This window comes from Rhineura floridana, chromosome 1 (genome assembly GCF_030035675.1).
Source record: "Rhineura floridana isolate rRhiFlo1 chromosome 1, rRhiFlo1.hap2, whole genome shotgun sequence".
NCBI classification, from domain to species: Eukaryota; Metazoa; Chordata; class Lepidosauria; order Squamata; family Rhineuridae; genus Rhineura; species Rhineura floridana.
The window spans coordinates 149,485,738-149,506,458 of NC_084480.1; the positions used below are offsets into that span (position 1 = coordinate 149,485,738).

General features: G+C 44.4%; 1 protein-coding gene across 1 annotated transcript in view; it reads left to right on the forward strand.

The window, feature by feature from the left end:
* Nucleotides 1-531: 531 nt before the first annotated feature.
* Nucleotides 532-20,721, forward strand: part of PIANP (PILR alpha associated neural protein) — a 40,941-nt gene continuing 20,751 nt past the window's right edge. The window contains exons 1-4 of the mRNA XM_061625660.1: nt 532-692; nt 17,470-17,539; nt 18,704-19,272; nt 19,557-19,638. Coding sequence (XP_061481644.1) covers nt 17,523-17,539; nt 18,704-19,272; nt 19,557-19,638 — 668 coding nt within the window. The 5' untranslated portion in view covers nt 532-692; nt 17,470-17,522. The remainder of the gene's footprint in view (nt 693-17,469; nt 17,540-18,703; nt 19,273-19,556; nt 19,639-20,721) is intronic.

A 20,721-nucleotide genomic window follows, 5' to 3' on the forward strand; every position in this document is an offset into this window, starting at 1 on the left:
GAAGTGGGAGGGGGATCTCTCTCGCTGTACTTACTCGGTGGGGAGGGGCAAACGCTCTGCGTATGCCCAGAGGCATACCCTGAAGAATCCTGATCTTGAATTCAAAAGGTACATCGTTCAGCTCTAGCTCCCATGCACCGCTGTGGGAGAGGCGGGTGTCCCAGGGACTCTAACCCACCTCCCCCCTGCCGCGGACGATATAAGGGAACTACTAACTGGGATCGTGTGGATGTGCTATCCCCGCCTATCTTTCCCTGCAGGAAGGGACTGGAACACGTTCCTAGCCCCTCATGTCCCCCGCGGCGCGCTTTCCCCTGCTCTAGTAGCCCCACCCCAAGCCCCGAGAGGGCATCCCTCCCTCCCTCTCTCGCTGGTTGCAAGAGCGGCGGTGGAGGCAGCCGCCCCACGCGCAGTTCTGCCGCTCGAGGGGGCGGCTTGTGGCGGCGCGCGGAGCAGGGGCCAGCCGGCAGCCGGCGGGTTAACGGCGGCCGGCGAGCGAGACGGACGGACGGACAAGACAGCCGCGGCAGAGAGAAGAGGCTGGAACAGCCCCGCCGCCGCCGCCTTTCCCGCCTGTTGTCTGGCCCCGTCTGGCCATGGAAGGCGACGCCGGGGGTGGGAAGCGCCGCGGCGGCCGGACTCTTCCAAGCGCGGCGTGGCCCCTCGCCCTTGCTTCTCCCGCCGCCAGGAAGGTGAGTTGGCGGCTCCGTCCCTCCCTCCTCCGCCCGCGCTCGGAGGAAACTGAGGAGCTGCCCCCGCCGCTGCCCAGAGACGCCTCCGTCGGCTCCGCTTCCCACTGAGAGGGTTCCTGCGTCTCGGGCGGCGTGGGCTGTAGCCGTCGCCCCTCTTAGTCAGGGCGGGAGGAGGGGGCGCGTGTTTCGGGTCTGCTCGGGAGCTTCCTCACTTCCGCGGGGTCAAGTGCTCGGGGAGGGTCAGGGGGCTCCGGACGAGGGGGAGCTCGCACCGCGGACGGAGCGAAGGGACGGGGTCGACGGCATGAGGCTGGCTGGAGAGGGGGAGGGGGTCTTCTCCTAATGCGCGAGAAGGAGTCTCGGGTTCTGTCGGATCTGAGCAGGAGATCTCCCCCGGGGGATTGCAGTGTGAAAATGGGTTTTGTGTGGTCCCTTCTGTGGACGGAGTGGTTTGGGTCTGCGAGGGTTTCCTGTGTAAAGAGACATGTCGGGAGGAGAGCCGTGGGAAGGCTGGTCTGTGGAGCTTGCTGGACCAAGGAGGGACTGTTCTGTTCTTCTGTTCTGTGCAGTGTGTGTGAGTGTGTGTGTGTGTGTGAGAGAGATCGAGATCGAGATCAAGGCTGTTTGATTAAGGAAAACATGTCCCTTAAAGGAGGACGATTTCGGCACCGTCTGCAGGGTTTGTACTTAGCAGTCTCCTCTGGCCCTTTCCAGCAGCCTCCCCCACCCCCGCAAGCCCATCATGCCCTCAGGCTCCAGCTCTCTCCCGCTCTTGTAATGCCTGCACCCAGACCTGTTGTATCCAAAGAGTGACTGTGGTAAGCAAGAAGACAAGCAGGCAGGGCAGCCTCTCTGCACACTGGCCAAGGTGGGTGTCCCATGAAAGGTAGAGAGCGCAGCAGCTGCTAGATAGAAGAGGCAGCAATGAACAGGTCACACATCAACAAAAGGTGAGGAAATCTTGAGAAATCCAAGCACTTGTGGATCCAACTGGGAATTCATCCACCCAGGAGCCTCACTGTCTCAGTTTCATAGTTCCTTCCCAAACATAGCAAAATGCATTTGGCTTCCAAGATTTGCCGGGCAATCCTAGGCATGCTTACTCAGTCCACTCTATTCAGTGGGACATATCCTCCCTCCCAAGATGTGTGCACTGGACTGCATCTTCTTCACTCTTTCAAGCTGTTGGAAGAACAAAGCTTCCTGACATTCATGGATGTGAACGTTCAGATTCTAGGCCATCTGATCCACAGGTAGGTAGTGGTGAGGTTCACATTGTCAGCTGTTGAACATCATGCTGCCTCCCCTAGCAAGACTGGGGTTTACACTTCCCAGCTCTTCAGCAGCAGCAGCAGCAGCAGCAACGCCATCATAGGGTGACAGAGCACCAGACTTGCTTCATAACCTCAGCTAGCAAATGCTGCTGGATTTCTGTAAACAGTACATTAGCCACCATCAGCATGAAGTCACAGCCCAGCCTTTGAGCACAGCAGGACTCACACTTTTGGATAGCACCAGCATTTGTATTCTTAGTCCCAGCTTTTCAGTCTCTCTCTAAGTATCAGATCTGCAAAAGAACGTAAGAAACGCCTGTCTAGTTCAGACCAAGGATCCATTCAACCCAGCATAGTCTCCAGAAGTAGCTAGCTAAATGCCTGGGAAGCTCACAGCAAGGCATGATGTAATAGCCATGCCTATTTGCCTGCAGCATCTAGCAATTGGAGGTATGCTACATCTAATCATGGAGGCTCTCTTTGGCTTGCCTTTGCTAGTCCTGTCTTCCATAAATTTGTGTATTCCTTTTAAAAAAGTATCTAAGGTAGAGGCTATCTCTGCATGTTGTGGTAATGAATTCTGTAAGCTAATTTGTTGTGCTATATGAAGGGTTACTTTCTTTTGTCTGTCCTGAATCCACTGTCACTGAGAGAAGGAAAGAATGTTCCCTGTTTCCTCCCACACCATTCATAATCTTGTTCACCTCTATCATGCCCCCTGTTAGGCGTCTTTTTCCTGTATTCCTTCTTCCTTTCTGCAGAACATAGCAGGATCTATCGCGCAAATCCTCAGCCACACACAGCAGCTGGTTTTTAATACTCCCACTCATCCTGATTAAGGGTAGCAGTCTATTCATCTCAGGTCCCGGCCAGTGTGGGATTCAGAACAATGGTACAGAATCCCACCCACCTTCTCTAGGCTGCAGGACAAGTTTTCCTTCTGCCCACAATGCTATATTTGTATGACTACTGAACATCCTAGCATGCATCTGAAAGGCAGAGAGACCACTGAAAATTTAACTGGAAATGTCTGGCTGAGCTTAGTTACTCTAGGGTCTTCTTAAGACATTTTGTCAGCTGATGCAGTCACTCCAAAAGGCACATTCCTTCCCTCCACTAAGTAAGATAAGGCACAATCAGTCAGGACATTCTCCAGCATAAGATCCATTGAAATTAACTAGAGTGTACAAAAGTATGGGGAGTTCTCTTGAGCATCTCCTATCCATTCAGTGGGTCTTGCACAGGACCTCCTGGTTGATTGTGCCCTGTGGGTCAGAACTATATTTTATTCTGCATGACAATGGTGTCAGAAAGTTGCCACCTTGAGATAGCAGCCACACTTTACCTCATGGCAGAGTAGTTTCTGAGAGTTATTCTGGTGGGGTAAAAAATACAATACTGGCATACAATGTTCAAAATGTGGAATGCAAATCCCAATTTATACTCCTGAGTCACAGTTGATGATACCCCTGCTTATTAGAAAGTGTACCTTTTGTTTCCCAGCTGAACTTGTTTCCTCACATTGGATTTCATTCTGTCTTTATCCACTAGATTAAGGGCTGAATCCTATACCCGGTTATCAGGGAGTAAGCCCTCTTGATCTCAATGGCTTTATTTCTGAGTAAATTTGTATAGGATTGAATTGTAAATATCTGTTTACAGTCAGAAATGCACAGAAATTCTGGGAGCATAGACATATATATTGTTATGTCAGGGAACAGTCAACTATGAGATTAATAAGGGAAAGTGACATCTCACTGATCTACCTGAATTCTCTAAAGATGTCAGGCTGCATGTAGAACAGGGCAACCCAGTTGATTTAGTGCAATTGGATTTCCAGAAGCTTTTGACAAAGCCCTTCATCAAAGGCTCTTAAGAACATAAAGTCATCCTGGAACAAGGACAATCTTTTTGTGAATCAGTAATGAGTTCTTTAAAAAGATGGAAACCCAAACAGATTTTTTTAGGATTTTGTTCTGGCATAAACCCTGTTTTGTTTTGTTGTTGTTGTTTGTCATGTCATGTCAGCCCTGCCACTAGGCAGATTTTGGGACACTTAAGAAGAAACATGATAGTTGTTTTTTTAAATCGCTATGGGGGCACCATTTGGATATTCTGCCTCAAACATCAAAGTGTTTTCTGTGTTTTGTTGAGAGATGTGCAGTGTTGAGGACTAGAATGATGACAAGGTAAGAATAAATGGCCAGTGTCATATTGAATGGGTAAATAGGAAAATGGGAGTAAGCATCTGTGTATCAACAAAGCGATGCTAAATATATTCAATAGTCAAAGGAGGGGAGGGATATTGAGGTTGAAACATTTACAGCCGTCATCTGGAAGGTCATTACACAACTGGGTGACTTTAGCAATAAAATGGCAGATGAAATGCAGTGTTGGGAATTGCAAAGAAATTCACGCTTGGGGGGGGAGAGTGGAGGAATGATCCTTATTCTAAATATTCTAATAAAAGGAGAACACACATTTTAATGTTACTGTGTAAATCAAAGGTGTGTTTGTACTTCAAGTGCTGTGTCCAGAGCTGATCTACCTCTACTGACATCTTAATCTGATGTTGCAGAGTAAGGGAGGAAAGGTGCAAGGAAGGCAACAAAAGTGATCAGTAAAATGGAACACCTTCCATAAGACTTGAGGTTCATTGAGCTAGGTGACAAGAAGAGGGTGCAACAGAAACACATGAGATGATAAATGTTGTGAAGTAAGTTAACCAAGAGCAGTTGTTAATTTTATCTTAGCTCATAGTAGGAAAACAACAGAGAACCTGAAGAGATGCAGGCAGCAGATTTTAAACAAAATACCCTGTTTGCTCCATGAATCAAATGTTGCCAAAGAATATTGCGATGACAGAAAATAATTTTTTTAAAAAAGGATTAAATAAAAAATTCCTGGAGAAAAAGGTTGTCGGTATCTATTAACCAAGATGGTTAAGGAATCCAAACTAATGCTAAGGGTGTTTCTAAAATCTCCCAACAGCTAGAAGCTACGAGTAAATGACAAGAATTGGGTTACTGCTCAATTGTCCCTTAGTTTTCTCTGCCCAGGCTTGTGGCAACTGTTCTGGCACAAACGGGTAGACTGTGGATTTAAGCATCCATACCTTGTGTTCCTAAATCTTCTTTTATAAGGAATAAAAATTACCTCTTGAAATATTTCTAGAGGATTCAAGGAATTGCCTTAAAGTGCGTCTAATCGATAATTCAACTAGCTTGCAGTGCTATTCAACCAGACTGGCAGACATGACTTGGATCACTAACTGGAGATTCCGTTAGCGTTAAACTACTTACCATAACAATCAATGCTTAGCATTTATATAGCATTTTTTGTATGCTGTTTTCAAAGCACTTCACATAGATCATCTTTTAAAACCACCCTGTATGGTAGGTCAGTATTATTATCTCCAGATTGCAGATGGGGGCTGAGGGAGTCCAAGAGGGAGTGGCTTGCGTAAATGCATCCAGTGAGGTCATGGCAAAGGAGAGATTCAAACCAGGGTATTTCTGATTATTGTCTCAGTCTCTTAGCCCCTTTGCTAAACAAACTTTCATCTCATATATATGACAAACATGTACTGTGTTGCTGAGATAAGGTTCCCCTCTCCCTCCCAGAAAGGTGCAGCCTGCATCTCTTCTCAAGCACGGGCCCTAGCTAGGGTTAATCCAGGGACAAAGAAGGCACCGAACACATCTTATTTCACTGGTCCACTGATGCGAGGAAAATTAAACAAGAGCCAGCTAATTAATTAAACATCTGACTGAAAGACATGGTTCTTAGTTGTGCACACAGACACAAGCACGCACACTATTCTCAGAGCTTTTTCTTAGATTTCCTCCAGTTATTTTTGAAGAGTGTGCAGTTATCCTATAATGAACTCATGAAATTAATTGCTACAAAATGTGGACAAACCACAATTTTAGGTGGCTTTAAAAAAAGTTTTGGATAAATTCATGGAGGATTGCTGGCTGCCGTGGGTACCTAATGCTAACACCATAAAGTGTGTTCCTGAAGTCTTGACGTAGCCCTGTTGCCAGACAGGAGAGTAGGGTGTAATGTGGGAGAGAGGGGAGGGGGACCTCACGCTGATGCCAAGATAATATTCCTAGTCCACCCCAATCCACAGACCCTCACACTTAGCAGCAGGTGGATGTCTCTTCATGTTAAGAATTCCCAGTCAACAAATAGGTTGGTGAGGGTTGAGGGAGCAGGTTCTGGAAGGGAGGAAGTCTAGAAGTAAGACTGCAGACACACTAGCTGCTTCAAAAGCAACCGGACCATTTTCTCTGGCTTTGGTTTGAAGCACATTTAAAACATGTTTGCCTATGGCTGGACTCATCTCCCTTCACTGTTGCTGATTTCAGACCTTTTAGGACCACCCGCAGCAAAGCATCTGGCCAGTCACTGTCTCTGCCTGTCCTACAGCAAAGCGTTTTCATTGGACACACCTCTGAGCAGCAACGAGTTGATCCAACAAACAGTTTTGATTTCAGCTTTAAGCTGATTTCATGAAGAAACAGGAGGTGCATTTCCCCAGGTTATGGAGTAAAAAAGGGTAGAGTTTGACTAGTGCCGCGTGTCTCTGACTTCAGAAAACAGAGGTGAAGACACATGGAAGCCAGCACAATCTCAAGTGTGTTTCTACTACCCTGAGTCTTATTTAAAACAAACAATCCCGGTTCACAACATACTTGAAAAGTCTCGGCTGGAGGACATACTATACAAAAATGTGTGCAATAAAAGAGGGATTCTCAACTCTTTCCCAGTCCCGCATTCACCATCCCTATGCAGATCTTTCTCACTTTGATTTCAAAACAGTAATGTGGAACTGACCCTCCCACCACTTAAGAGACATACCGTGAGACACAGAGGCAATTGAGATGAAGGCTGCTTCTTGCTGACTCAACCAGAAAGTCTATGGATAAGGGGTGGAGTTGCATGTGTTGATCAAGTGAACATGTGCAGTTTTCTAAACTGCAGGATTCTACATATGCAGCAGGCAGACAGGCTAAAATTCTTGATTTTCCCAGGACAGCTATGGTGTCCCTCATTGGCTAAGAACAATGGAAGGCAAGAATAGGCTGATTTCTCACAAAATGGGCAGAAAACTGCCTCCACATTTTGCCTTGTATGTCTGGATCCACAAGGGCTAGAGACTTGTTTTTTTAACAAAAGCTGGGAATCTGGGCTACCTAAAGGGCTAAGTGGGCACTGGGTAGCATGGCTAGAATCTGGGTGAAACCTGACTAGCTGGGCAATATGTCAACCATATCCAAGAGAGTGCGATACTGTGCACAGACTTTAGGTTCCTGCTGCCAGAATCTCTCTTCAGTTTTGTAAAAGCCGGTCTCTAGACCTTATGGCTGAAAAGACAAGCTTGCTAGTGTGGGAAATGGTAAGGGAAATCTCAGAATCCCGTAAAGGTGACTGAATAACATTTCGAGTGGCCATGGGTTTTGGCTTCAATTTCCTTCCCAGACCTATTTGCTCCACCCCATGATGATTAGGAGAAGCAGCATGAATTATGCAAAGTGAGACAATTATGAAAAGATGGACAAATTTTATGGAAACACTAAAGAAGTCCTGTGACACTTTAAAGCAGTTGTGGGGAATCTTTGGCCCTCCAGATGTCACTGAACTATGACTCCCATCAGTCCCAGCATGCATGGCCAACGATGATGGGAGTTGTAGTTCAGCAACACCTAGAGGCCCAAAGGTTCCCTACACTTGCCTTTAAGTCTAACAATGTTTTAAATGGAGTAATAAGGATTTTAGCACAGAGCACATAACTCTGGGTAGAGAAATAACATCCAGTTTGGTGCTCTACCCTTTAAAATACATCAACAAATACTAAAAAGTGCACAGGACAGCAACAAAGATGATCAGAGATGTGTTGTGCAAGAATTCTTCTGAAAAAAGAAAGAAACCAAGCATGTGTAGCCCTGACAAGAAAAAGGTGAAGGGAAAATGTGCGTAAAGTTTACATCCAATTTAATGGTGTACAATTTAGCATCTGTAATTAGGAGAGAAAGCAATTTCTTTAGGTTTGTAGAGGGAAATGAGCTTAGTGGGCAGGTTGGGAACTTATGCATCACTAAAAAAGAGGGTAAAAGCGGATATCAATAGATGTACATCTAGAAATAATTTTCTATAATTTAAATAGAATTTGACCAGGTGGCCTGTGAGCCTGCTCAGTCTGTTGTCCTGGTACAACTTCAAGGCCCCTCGTTATGGTGTTTTATCTGTAAAACTGGACTTGGACTGGATAGCTCATCATACAGAAAACTGTCCTCTGCAAAATCAGATACTTGACCACTTTTTTAGTGGAGAAAGGATGTGTAATGTACATAAGGGGAACTTCCTAACCATAAAATATGGTAAATAAATTACAGCAGACAGCATATGCATCCAGTTATCTTGCGTCAATGAGACAGAAGGAGCCAGTGATAAAGTTTAAAATATAACACAATGGCATGGATTAGAGGTAATTAGTGTTAGAAGCTTCCCCACTCCTAAAAGAAAGTCAAAAAGATGCAAAGGTATTAAATGTACAATAGGCCCAGCTACAGCACAAGTTGCAGTGGACTGAAAAGAAGAAATGAAGTAAAATATAGGCCCAGTTCACAAGTAAAGCTAAACCAAACCATGACTTAGTGTGAACAAGCAAACACGCAGGTTCTCAGAGAGAATATGTTGGCCGCTGTTGCATTGCTGTGAGCTAAATTATGGTTTGGCTTAGCATTACATATGAACCAAGGCTTGTGGTTTGTCTTGCTTCAGAGGTCAGACCAGACAAAGTATGAACTGTAGCTAAAGTTTGTTCAGTGGCTTACTGCTTGTGGTTTGTCTGGGAGAGATAAGCACGAGCCCAGGTTCAAATGTAAACTAAGCCAAACAAGGGCTTAGCTCATAGTAGCGTGGCAGCAGCAAGACCAGAGGAGGAACAAAGCAGCCACCACCTTCTCTCTAGCAGAGCTTGGAAAAGTTACTTTTTTTGAACTACAACTCCCATCAGCCCCAGCCCGCTGGCTGGGGCTGATGGGAGTTGTAGTTCAAAAAAGTAACTTTTCCAAACTCTGCTCTCTAGGAACATGCGCATCTGTTGGTTCACGCTTAGCCATGGTTTGGCTCAGCATTACATGTGTAATGCGTCATATAGGATGGCATCAACTGAAAATAAACTTCAAGAATTGTTGTAATGATTATAACCTGATAATGTACATGAAGTGTTTGTAATACTTGTGCTGTATAACTGCTAAGTGGTGCTTAATTTTCTCTCCTGGCCTAGTACTGCATTTATTTATAGGAACAAACTACCTGTAAAAATAAAAAGCTGAGAAAAGCTAAGTTGCAGTCCCACATCCTCCATCTTATCCTACTCCATCCTTCTGTAAACGAACATAAACTCAGTGTGCCTAGCAAGGGGCAACTGAGAAATGCCACTTGCCTCTCTCCAAGCCCAAGGAAACTCCTTACCAGGGACGGGTGAATCTGTCCATTTTGTTTTCTCTCACCTTCTCATGTTTCTACTCTTTAAGTTCAGTTCTCCACTTTTTCACATCAGTTTGCAATTTAAAAAAAAAAACTCATGAAAATTCATCAGCATTTTTGTGCGAATGTTTCCGTATATACATATTTTTGTATGCAATTTTGCCTAATACACACATTTTTGCAAACAAAATGCATTGTTATGCTATTTTCACTAATGTAGGCATTTACGTGCACACTTTACCCTAATATATGCATTTTTGTAACAATCTTTTGTTTAAAGAACTGCAATGAAAAAATTGGAGAAGTCTGAATTTTTAAAGATGGCTGTATTTTGGTTTGTGTATTGTTCCAGAAAGTGCACATAAGGGAGGTTTGCCTTTAAATGCAAACTAAATCACATTTATTCCCCATCCCTACGTCTTATCCACCCTAGACTCTCTTTTTAAAATAGTTATTGTTTGGGAGTGAGGGAACTTTTTAATGCATGCAAGAAGGGTTTTTTATTTTCACTGAACTTCGTTTAAATATTAAGCAAGAAACAGCTAAAATAAATGTCCTAACAACACATTCTATTGTATTTATTGTAATGGTTGTACACCGCCCAGAGAGCTATGCTAGTGGGGCGGTATAAAAATTCAATAAACAATAATAATAATAATAATAATTCACTGTGAGATATGTGCTCCTTCTTCATGAGGACTGTCGCTTTCTGCCCATCCCACCACCTGAAGCTTGATTGGGTGATACAGAGAAAGTATGCATATATGTCTGTCTATTTACTTATCTACTTGCCTATAGGATGGCCATGCATCATAGATCATAGAATAAATAATAGTATTGCAGAGTTGGAAGGGGCCTGCAAGGCCATCAAGTCCAACCCCCTGCTCAATGCAGGAATCCAAATCAAAGCATTCCTGACAGATGGCTGTCCAGCTGCCTCTTGAATGCCTCCAGTGTCGGAGAGCCCACTACCTCTCTAGGTAATTGGTTCCATTGTCATACTTGAGCCCATTATTCCGTGTCCTTCACTTTGGGACAATCAAGAAGAGATCCCAGCTCTCCTCTGTGTGGCAACCTTTCATGTACTTGAAGAGTGCTATCATATCTCCCCTCAGTCTTCTCCGGGCTAAACATGCCCAGTTCTTTCAGTCTTTCCTCATAGGGCTTTGTTTCCAGTCCCCTGATCATCCTTGTTGCCCTCCTCTGAACCTGTTCCAATTTGTCTGCATCCTTCTTGAAGTGCGGAGACTAGAACTGGACGCAGTACTAGTACCATCCTACCTTACAGAGGACAGTCCTCTGTTTTGAAGGTGTGCTCTATTTGAAGAACTGTCCAGTTCAAGTCAGGTTTAAAGATAAGGAACCTTAAAAGGGAAGAAAACAGGAGCCTTGAAGTTGCCCATCAATGCCTAGCAGCACCTGGTCAGCAGACTGAGCAGGCATGCAAGTCACCTGGTGTCTTTCCCATTATGGTGAGATGCATTGTCTTTCTATTTAAATTATAGACATTTCTAAATTTGCTCATATATAAAAATTACAATATGCAAATTTTATGCAAAATAATGTCATTCCTCCCCCCCCTTTTTTTTGGTAATGCAAATCCATTTTTTTGGCTATGCCTAACTGGCCACCCTCCTTACCTATCAAGAGAGAGTGATCTCCCATCTGCAGTCTGAAACAATGCACTCACTGCCTTGAAGGTAGGGGATTCTCTTTCATTATTAGGAGATGCTTCTAATGCTAAGGAGATGCTTTTAAAAAGGAGACTCCCTTTTTAAAGGGATACTGTACGGCACAGTGGGGAGGAGAGCCTGGCTGGGAGTCCAGAGTCTGTGAGTTCAAATCCCCGCTCGCATTTCCTGGGTGTAAAAGGCCAGCTAACAGTGAGTGGCTCAGGGGTTACGTGCCCTGCCACCTGTGCAGCCATGGGCAAGCTGCATAGTCCCAAGGAGCCCAGTTGCCCCCCAGCTGGCAGTTGCGGACAAGGAAGGGGCTGGCTTGTGCAGCTGTGGCAAGATGAGCAGGCCCTAGCCAGCTGGGGAGGACTAGCCTCAGAGGGAGGCAATGGTAAACCTCCTCTGAATACCCCTTACCATGAACACCCTATTCATAGGGTTGCCATAAGTTGGGATCAACTTAAAGGCAGTGCATTTCCATCTTGTAGCTGTGGATTTCCTATGTAGGCAGGGGGTTGGAATAGATGCCCTTTGAGATCACTTCCAACTCTGTGATCTGCTGTTTTTCATGAACTTATGAACTCAGTTATGGAGGCACCAAATATGGGGCAGAGGAAGACTAGGATTGGCTTATAAGGGGTCTCTGTGAAGACAAAGCATGGCAACACCATTAGGTTTACCTAGCAGGGTGACAAGAGGTTGGCAAGGAAAATGAGGAGCAGGAACTTTTAGTAGTGACCTCATATACGCCATCTGATTATTAAACAATCAATCAGAGCTGAGTGTAACTACTTCTATTGAAAAAGAGAATAAGGTAATACATTTTCTTTCTTTATTCAAATCCCATCTCAAAACCCTATTTTCTGGAAAGCCCTTCCTAACCCCTCCTCCCACCCTGGCCAGCCTTTATACCAAGCTTTAAAGTAGTTAAAAGTGGGTAAACAGAGCTCATATTTGTCCTTTTCTTAGCTTTGCCCTTTCCATCCTTTCCCTCCCTCTTTGCTTTCCTCAGTTACTGATCCAGCAAGGGAGATAGAGATCCCTGGGTGGCTGCATTTGTTTTATAAGGATGGAGGTGAACTTCCGTATTTGGGTGAGGGCAATAGTAGTACTAGGAGGCTGGATTTGGACCCTCTTGTTATTGTAAGTGCCTTAGCTCCATGTCCATTGATAAGATACTTGCCCCAGGTGTTGTGCGTACTGTAGTTTGAGTGTTTTGTGGAATGGGACTCTGGGAATGCTTATAGCGCTTGTAATGTCACTGATGATGAATAGCAGAGTCCTCCCCACCCCCTGTACTTGGGCCATTAAAGTTTTATTTTAATGTTACTGTTGGTTCTGCTTCTTTGGAGACTGAGTGCTTTCCTTGCTATACCGTTTAAAATGGTGAGCGGTCATGTACGCTTTGCACACACAAATGCAAGGTTACCTCTTCCCTAGCTGCAATACCCTGGATCGTCTACCATTTTGCAACTATTCCCACCCTCTCCCCACTGCCACCACCTTTTCATTTAGGACTCATTTATTTGCATACACGGATCTAATCATATGCCCCTGCAGGTGTGTGTGTGTGAGAGAGAGAAAGGGGGGGGCTACCAGGACAAGAATCACCTTGCATATTTACAGTCTGCACGTGTGAGAGATGTGTTCATGTCTTAGCTTACTTTCTTTCCTCCCCAGGCTGTGTTTGCGCTCCCTACTCTCAAGCATGAAACACAAATTTCTCATGATTTTTAAAAACAATAATGGGGTACCCCCTGCAGCTGGGGCTTCTCTCAATCCCACACACTCTCACATTAACCCCCCATGCTTCAATGCGTATGCAGCATGTTATACCACCAGCACTAGGTATTAGAATTAGTGCAACATGAAAAACGCAATCCTTTAAAAAACCTTTCAGAATGTATCCTGTCCTAAATACAATGTGAGTCTGAAGTCAGTTTTTGGACGTGAAGATGGATGCTGATGGCAGAGACAGTGGGGGGCAGGGAGAAAGAATTCAGAAGTGAGCTGGGGGGGCAGGTAAAAAGAGGGATATTTAAATATTTAAGAGAACTTTCAAAAGAAGTAGGGGAACAAATGTTCACCCTGTTCACTGATGTGATGAGTTTAAATAAGAGGCAGGTAGCTTTTAGCTAAATGTTAGGAAAGACTGCCTGAATTAAAGCAACAGAAAATAAACTGTTCAGGGACGATACAGAATCTCCATGCTTGGAGAAAATCTTCAATGATGCCTGACTGGTAGTTTAGTACTATGAATAGCTGTCATTTATATACCACGTTTCAGGTGTTCAAAGCACACATTTGGTTTGTAAGCCCCTTGGGGCAGAGACCTGCCCCCTTGTACTCTTTAAAGTACCATGGACACCGATGGCGCTATATAAAGAAACAATAGCTTCATAAGCATTATTTCCATAATGCTGTCACAGTCCAGAAAGTAGGTCTGTATAAGCCTGGAACAAGATGTTTTAGCCAATACATGACTGCCATGTCTCCTCCTCCTCTGCTTACCCTGTAACTTTTAATAATGCAAACATGTGATATGCTGTCATTGCATTGAAAGTTTCCCTGCCCCCTGCTGTCTCATTTCGCTAGCTGCTGCTCCACTGGGGTTAGGGGAGGAGAGAAAAGAAATTCACAGTGCAGTGGGGAGGAGGAAGAGATGCAAGCTCTTGCTTTTGGTTGCAACTATACATCACCCATAAATGTGCAGCTTTTATACATCTTTTGCAGATGGGGGCTGGTCTGATCAGCACATCATGCTAAGACAAACCATGGCTTATTGAGGGAGCAGCCACTTCACTCCTTAACATGTTACCCAAACCCAGGCTCATGGTTTAGCCCTGCCAGACAAACCATGAGCTGTAAACCAAGAACAAACCTTGGTTACAGCTCATGGTTGGTCTGGAGAGAGCTAAACCATGAGCCATGACTTAGCTTAGGGTGGCTCAGCAGCAAAATGACCAGAGAGGAGTAACCGATCATGACAGCAGGCCTATGAGCTGGTCCTCAGAGGATGATCTTAAGGGCCAAGTAGTGCAAGCAGGTGCAGACAATCATTCAGATAATCTGGTACTTAACCATTTTAGGCATGAAAGGTCAACGTGACTGTGGAAATGAATAGACAGCCAATGAAGCTGTTATAGTATCAGTGTTCTGTGTGTTGGATGCATTATCCCACAACTGTTTCATCAGCTACATTCTACACCAGTTGAAGTTTCCATTACATTAGTCTAGTGTGGATGTAACTGGGGTGTGCGTAACTGAGGCAAGGTCCATTTTCTCTAGATAGCTGATAAACCAGCCTAGTCCAGTCAAAGGCACTCATAGCTGTCAACACCACACCTCCATAGATTGTGGCAACTCCATGAGAACCCCCAAACTGTGAACTTGCTTTTTCAGGGGGAGGGCAATCCTGTCCAAAATCAGTTCTAGGCCTCCTTCCAGATCAACAGCTTTCCAACTCCCAGCACTTCCATCTTACCTGGATTTCAGTTTGTTTGCCTTTAACCATTCCACAGCTGCCTCCAGACCCTGCTGAGGGTTTCTCTGAGACTAGCAGCTGGAAAAGACAGGTAGAGCTATGGGTTACCTGCATACAGATCCCACTTTAGCCTAAACCTCCAGATAACTTCTCCCAGTGGTTTCATGTACATGTTAAAAACATGGGGGACAAAATGAAACATTGAAAATGGAAATGGACTGCCTTCAAGTCGATCCCGACTTATGACGGCCCTATGAATAGGGTTTTCATGGGAAGCAGTATTCAGAGGTGGTTTTACCATTGCCTTCCCCTGAGGCTGAGAGGCAGTGACTGGCCCAAGGTCACCCAGTGAGCTTCATGGCTGTGTGGGGATTCGAACCCTGGTCTCCCAGGTCGTAGTCCAGCACTCTAACCATTACGTCACACTGGCTCTCTAAATGGAACATTAAGGGTTCCCAAAGCCAATGATCATGGGGTGTAACAGAATTCCCCCACTGCTACCTTCTGAGTCTTCCCCTCCACAAAGAACTCGACCCACCATACAACCATGCTTCCCAGAGGTGATCCAGAAGTATAATACCGTAGTCGACGGTACTGCAAAACACTGAGAGGCTAGGGAGAACCACGTGTTGCACTCTCCCTTGGAATCAGTATTCCACAAGGGTGATCAATTTTATTTCTGTTCCAAAGAAATAAAGGCTAGAAGCTACAGTAGTTTGGAACAGATGCAAATAACCAGTATTCTTCAAGACTGTCTTGAGTTTAAATGCCACCATCTTCTCCAATATTTTGCTCCAAAAAGATACTGGGTGAAAATTATCCAAAATTATCCTGCTTTTTTCACAGAGGCTGAATTAGCATCTTCTTTAGGGCAGTAAGGAACACACCCTCTCTCAGTGAGGCATTCATTAATCTGTCTGGGTTCAATAACTAGGAAGATCAAGAATCCAATGAGCAGGTAGACTCATTCAGCCCTTCAAGCACCTTGTCCATTCCCAGGCTGTGATGGTGAAAAGAAAGCATCATTAGAAAAATATACAGCTGTTTAAATTATCCAGTCTCCCCTCCAGAATGTTACCCATGCAAGTAGGAAGTCCCCTTTTGTTCCTCCTATTAAATCATCCCCTGTGCTAAGAAATCGTATTGCTAAAGAATCTAACCCACTCCCTCACATTGTCATTATTGCCCTCTGTCTTTCTCTCCAGGCCTAAAGAAGCTGCTCAGACAAAACACTCTTACAACCTCAGCAACCCTTTAAAAAAACAACAGGAACACTTACTTCCATCTTTCCCCCACACCTGGTACCTTTTGTAGGGTTTCAAATGTGGGTTTGCAAGGATCTGAATTTAAATACAATATAAGTGTGTAATCACAACTGAATCATATTCTATGACAACATGTTCACGAGATTAAAGTAATAAAGACAGCAATAAAAGAGCTATTTAACAAGTAGTAAAAAAGCGCATCAGATTTGCCAGAATACAAAGTGAGGAATGAATTTACTTTCTAGGACAGAAGTGTACGCTCTCTGTATGTTGTTGTTGTGTGAATATGACCATCTGTTCTAGCTACTATTTTATCTGTCCATTCATCTCTCTCTCCCCCCTGCCCTGCCTATGTAGATATACATACAAAGGGGGGGACGGGGGACTCTCACACAATTAACCAGCAACAAATGTGTCTTCCTGGCTTATCCTAGAGTCTGAGGTCTGTCTGACAGAGCTCCGGCAAACAAGTCAGCAAAATGTTAGCCTATTGATTTTCCTTTCTAAGTTCATTTGCTGAAAGACTTGTGTCAGCCACACCATTGTGTAGCACAGAATCTAGGATTTCATAGGGCTCCACTTGGAGGATATGTATAGGAAATATATTATCTCCAGTCCTTGAAATGACTGCAACAATTGTGGTATCCGGCATCTCTGTATCTGCAGATAAACTGTTCCCGGGGCATCTCCAGAATGCAAAAACTGGAATATCTTTGAACTCTGCATCCATGATGGGAGACCAGAGTTTGGGGAAACAGTACAAGGCTAACTTGTATGACTGATAAATAGCCTTTGCAGGTGAAAGATAAGTGCAAACATAGAATATCAGCAACCCAGTTTGCTATTTTAAAAAACGATATAGTCATATTTTGTATAAAAAAATTGTGTGTGTGTGTGAAAGAGGGACAGAGACAGAGGAAGGGGAGTGAAAAGGGCAAAAGGGAAGGTGGCAAAGCCATTTTAGCCGACCAGAAAGTAAACACTAAATATTTTATGGACATATTTTTCCTCTCTCAGTCCTTAAGCAGGCTTGGATTTTTCTCGCTGATTCATTCCCTTTCAGTATCTCCTGTGTTCATCATTCTAATTTTATTCCTATTCTTTTTTCTTGCCTCCACACACAATTAAAGTAGTTCTTTATATTTAATGGATTACATGCTCCATGCTATAAATAAATGCAGGAATTAAGATTCTGTTAACTTGTTTCAGCGATAAGAAATCAGAGGCACCACATTTCCCCCTCAGTCCCTGGAGGCTCAGCTTATGTGCTCACAGTCATGAGGCTCGTGTGTGTGTGTGTGTTCATTTTTTGCTGTGTATTGTTTGTTTCTCTGTGAGCGCAGAGAGAAAAAAATGTGTGCATGCAATAAGAAGCCTAGGACATGTTTTCTCTCTGTGTGAGTCTGCATTCTGCTTATGTTCATAATGCATGGTGTGTTTATAAGAACTGAAGGGAGTTGATAGAATGTAGTGGAAGTTGGCAGTCACTAAGCAGCCATACATCAGCTGCACTGAAGGGATTTGGAAACGTTTTAGGTAATATGCAACTTATGTTCCTTTTTTTATTCCTGGTTTTAGTGAAGAATATGAGACGGATTTACTGCTGAGTGGAGAAACTGTTGCCTCTAGATATGGAGACCGGCACCTGGTAGGTTCATAATACTTATTTTAGAAAATATGATAGAAATGGGAGAGAGCCAGGCCAGGCTGTGGCACTGAAGTGGATTTCTAGGACAGTACTTTGAAAAGGGCAGCACAGCTACTGCACCAGTAGCAGGAGACAGTACTTGATGGGTGTCCAGTAACTGCAATAGGCATGAACACGGGGGGGGGCTCTAGGGAGGTACCAGATAAGGGATTATATTGACAATGGGAGGGGATGAGTTAGTTAATTTATTCGGACTGGAGCTATCTATAAAGCATGGGTAGTTAGCAACTCATTGCCTTTGTTTGGACAATTACGTGTTTCATTAAACCGTGGTTTATGAAGCTGCGGCCGAACACCATGACTGCACGCTCCTCCCTTGCCTTCCCTCTAGCTTGCATTAAGTCAGAGTTTCCTATTACTTCAGAACTGAGGGACTCTGACACATCATCAGTTAACAAGCCAGGATAATAATCCAGGATCTCTGCACCAAAGCAAGTTATTGTTGGGAGGAAAGGAGCTGAGAGAGGAGTGTGCAGCTATGGCACTTGTCCATGGCTTCATAAATCATGGTTTATGAAGCCACAGACAATTGTTTGAATGTGGCTGTTTGATCCGAAGGGTCCAGCACCCACTGATAGGCATTAAGAGAATTAGGGACCCCTGCAGAAATGGGAGTGAGGGATAATGGAATCCAAGCAAGAAGAGTGTGGATAAACTCCCACAGTTACAGCTGCAGCTGCTCCTGGAGAAAGCCTTAGTTGGAGGCGGCACTTAATCCTGGTTGTAGGAGAATGCTGCATCTCCAGGGCCAGCCCAAGGGATTTTGGTGCCTGAGTTGGAACTTCCAAATAGCACTCCCCTTGATTTCCCACAAATTAACATGGCGCACAGTCTGCTCCTTATCCAATGTAAGTCTCACTCTCATAAAATGAACAGGCACTGGCAGGAGCATGACTGTGCACTTGCACAGCTCATTTGTTTCATCTGGGCTTTTGCAGGAGTAGTTCAAAAGAGATTGTGCCCCATGGAGTAAGATCTCCACTTGCTGCTCTTAATGGGAGCCCAGACTCCGCTGCCTGAGATAGAACCAGCAAACCCTACAGGGTGTGGGGTGGGGTAGGGCTCTCCAGGTTAGTAATGCTCATCTCTCTTTCTCCCCTCCAGCAATGTGATGTTCCCCCTGGTCTCCTGCTTCCACTTGCTGCAGCTCTGGCCTTTCCTACTTCTAGCCTCAGCATTTCCATCACACAGCGCCTGGTCTCTGCGCACCCGGGGTCTCCTGGCAGCACGCCCACTCTGCAGCCATCGCAGCCCTTCCTCCCCAAGATCTGTTTGCATCTGGGACAAGACTCTGCCCCCAGAGAAAGGATCCCACTCTACCTCACAGCGCCATCGCTCCCTGCTTCCCAAAGGGGCTGGGCTGCGCAGTGCAGTGCGCCTGAGGCGTCAAGCCCAGGGGAGCCGGCCTGCCACTCCATCTGGCTTTGAGGATGGCTTGTCCTCCTCCCAGTACCCCTGGGCCATAGTTTGGGGTCCCACAATATCAGTTGAGGATGGAGGGGATGCCAACTCTGCCAACCCAGGTTTCCCACCTCTGGGCTACACCTTTGTCTCGTCAAGTGGAATGGCAACAGCTCAACCTAACTCCCACTCACTACTACACAATGAAGGGCTCAACCTGCGCCAAACCCCAGCCACACTACGGCCCTTCCTTTTTGGGCCCCGGGGAGAAGGTAACACTCTTCTCCTCTTTATTCTTTTAGAAGGGGCAAGCGTTGCCATCTTTTTTTCTGGCAGGACTCCTGTGTAAAAGCACAGTGGTGAGCAGAAATTCAGCAGGTGAAGCTTTTCCCTTCCTCGGAACTGCATGCTCCACCCGCAAGATTATTTAAAAGCACGCAGAAGGCCAGCCAGGAAAAAAAGTGGAAAACTAAAGGGGACATGGCCTGCCCCTCACAAAATTGGCCAGGAGCTGCACACTCTTCGTACTTAAACTCCTTGTCTCTGTCTGTTCTAGGTGTGGACCCTCAGCTGTATGTTACCATTACGATCTCTGTTATTATCGTCCTTGTTGCTATGGGGATAATTCTCAAATTCTGGTGAGTAAATTTTTGGTAGGTGCAAAGGTTAATCCCACATTACAACTGAAATCAGGGAAAGTAGCACAAGATGTGAAGATGACACTGGGGATATGTTATAAGTGAGGATAATGAATCCAAATGGCTTAATAATGAATGGAAAACCAATTTCTGTGTTCTTGGGGACGTTCTATTTTCTAGACATTAGCCTGAAAGCTGGAAATATATTTTCTTGCACAAATTGACTCTTTTACAAGTGGTCAAGCTCCATAAATAAAGTGCTATCTAACAGTAAGGGTCACCTAGATGATGCAGTATATGCATCCCTGGTAGAGCACTGCATAAAAATATGTGCATTACATTATATATTTATATATAAAAATAAAAGAGAGATGTTTAAAGTATACAATTTCTTTTATTTCTCACAGTTTACTTCTGACATTTTAAAAACATTGTTCTTTCCCTTGCCTGTCGGCATTCTTTCTGTTATAACTTCATGAAATTTGGCTAAGGGTTCATAAAACTCTCTCAGCCCACCAGCTGTCCATCACTACACTAATGAATGGAGGAACCTTGATGTCTCTTCTAATGTCCAATTGCTTACAACTTTTAGTTGCTGAAGAAAACATACGGGTCAAAATATGTTTGCCAACTCCTAAGGAATTGACTTTTTCAGTTTTACGTTACCTCCTTTAGGATTCAAACACCAATCTGTAGATTGATTTGTGCATTGGGAGTGTATTATGTCACTCAGTACAGATTTGCTTTAAGGACCATGTAGTTCACACATTTCATAAATGCATTTGTTTGAATGCATTTTGTAAAAAAAACTTTTAACACCATCTTAGAGTTATATGATAAATTGTGAAATGTTTATATTTTAAAATTTTAAAATATTTGACTTCTTTTTCAGTTGTATTTCTCTAGTTAAGCATTTTTCCTATTTCTTTGTGCAGAACTGAGGCGATGCCGTTATAGTTTTGTAACATGCAACTTAAGGATGAAGACAGGTGTAACAATAAGGGGGCAGTGGGGCCGGTTACAAAGCACACCCAACACATTCACTCCAAGAATACTTCTCTTCTTCAAGATTTATTTTATTTA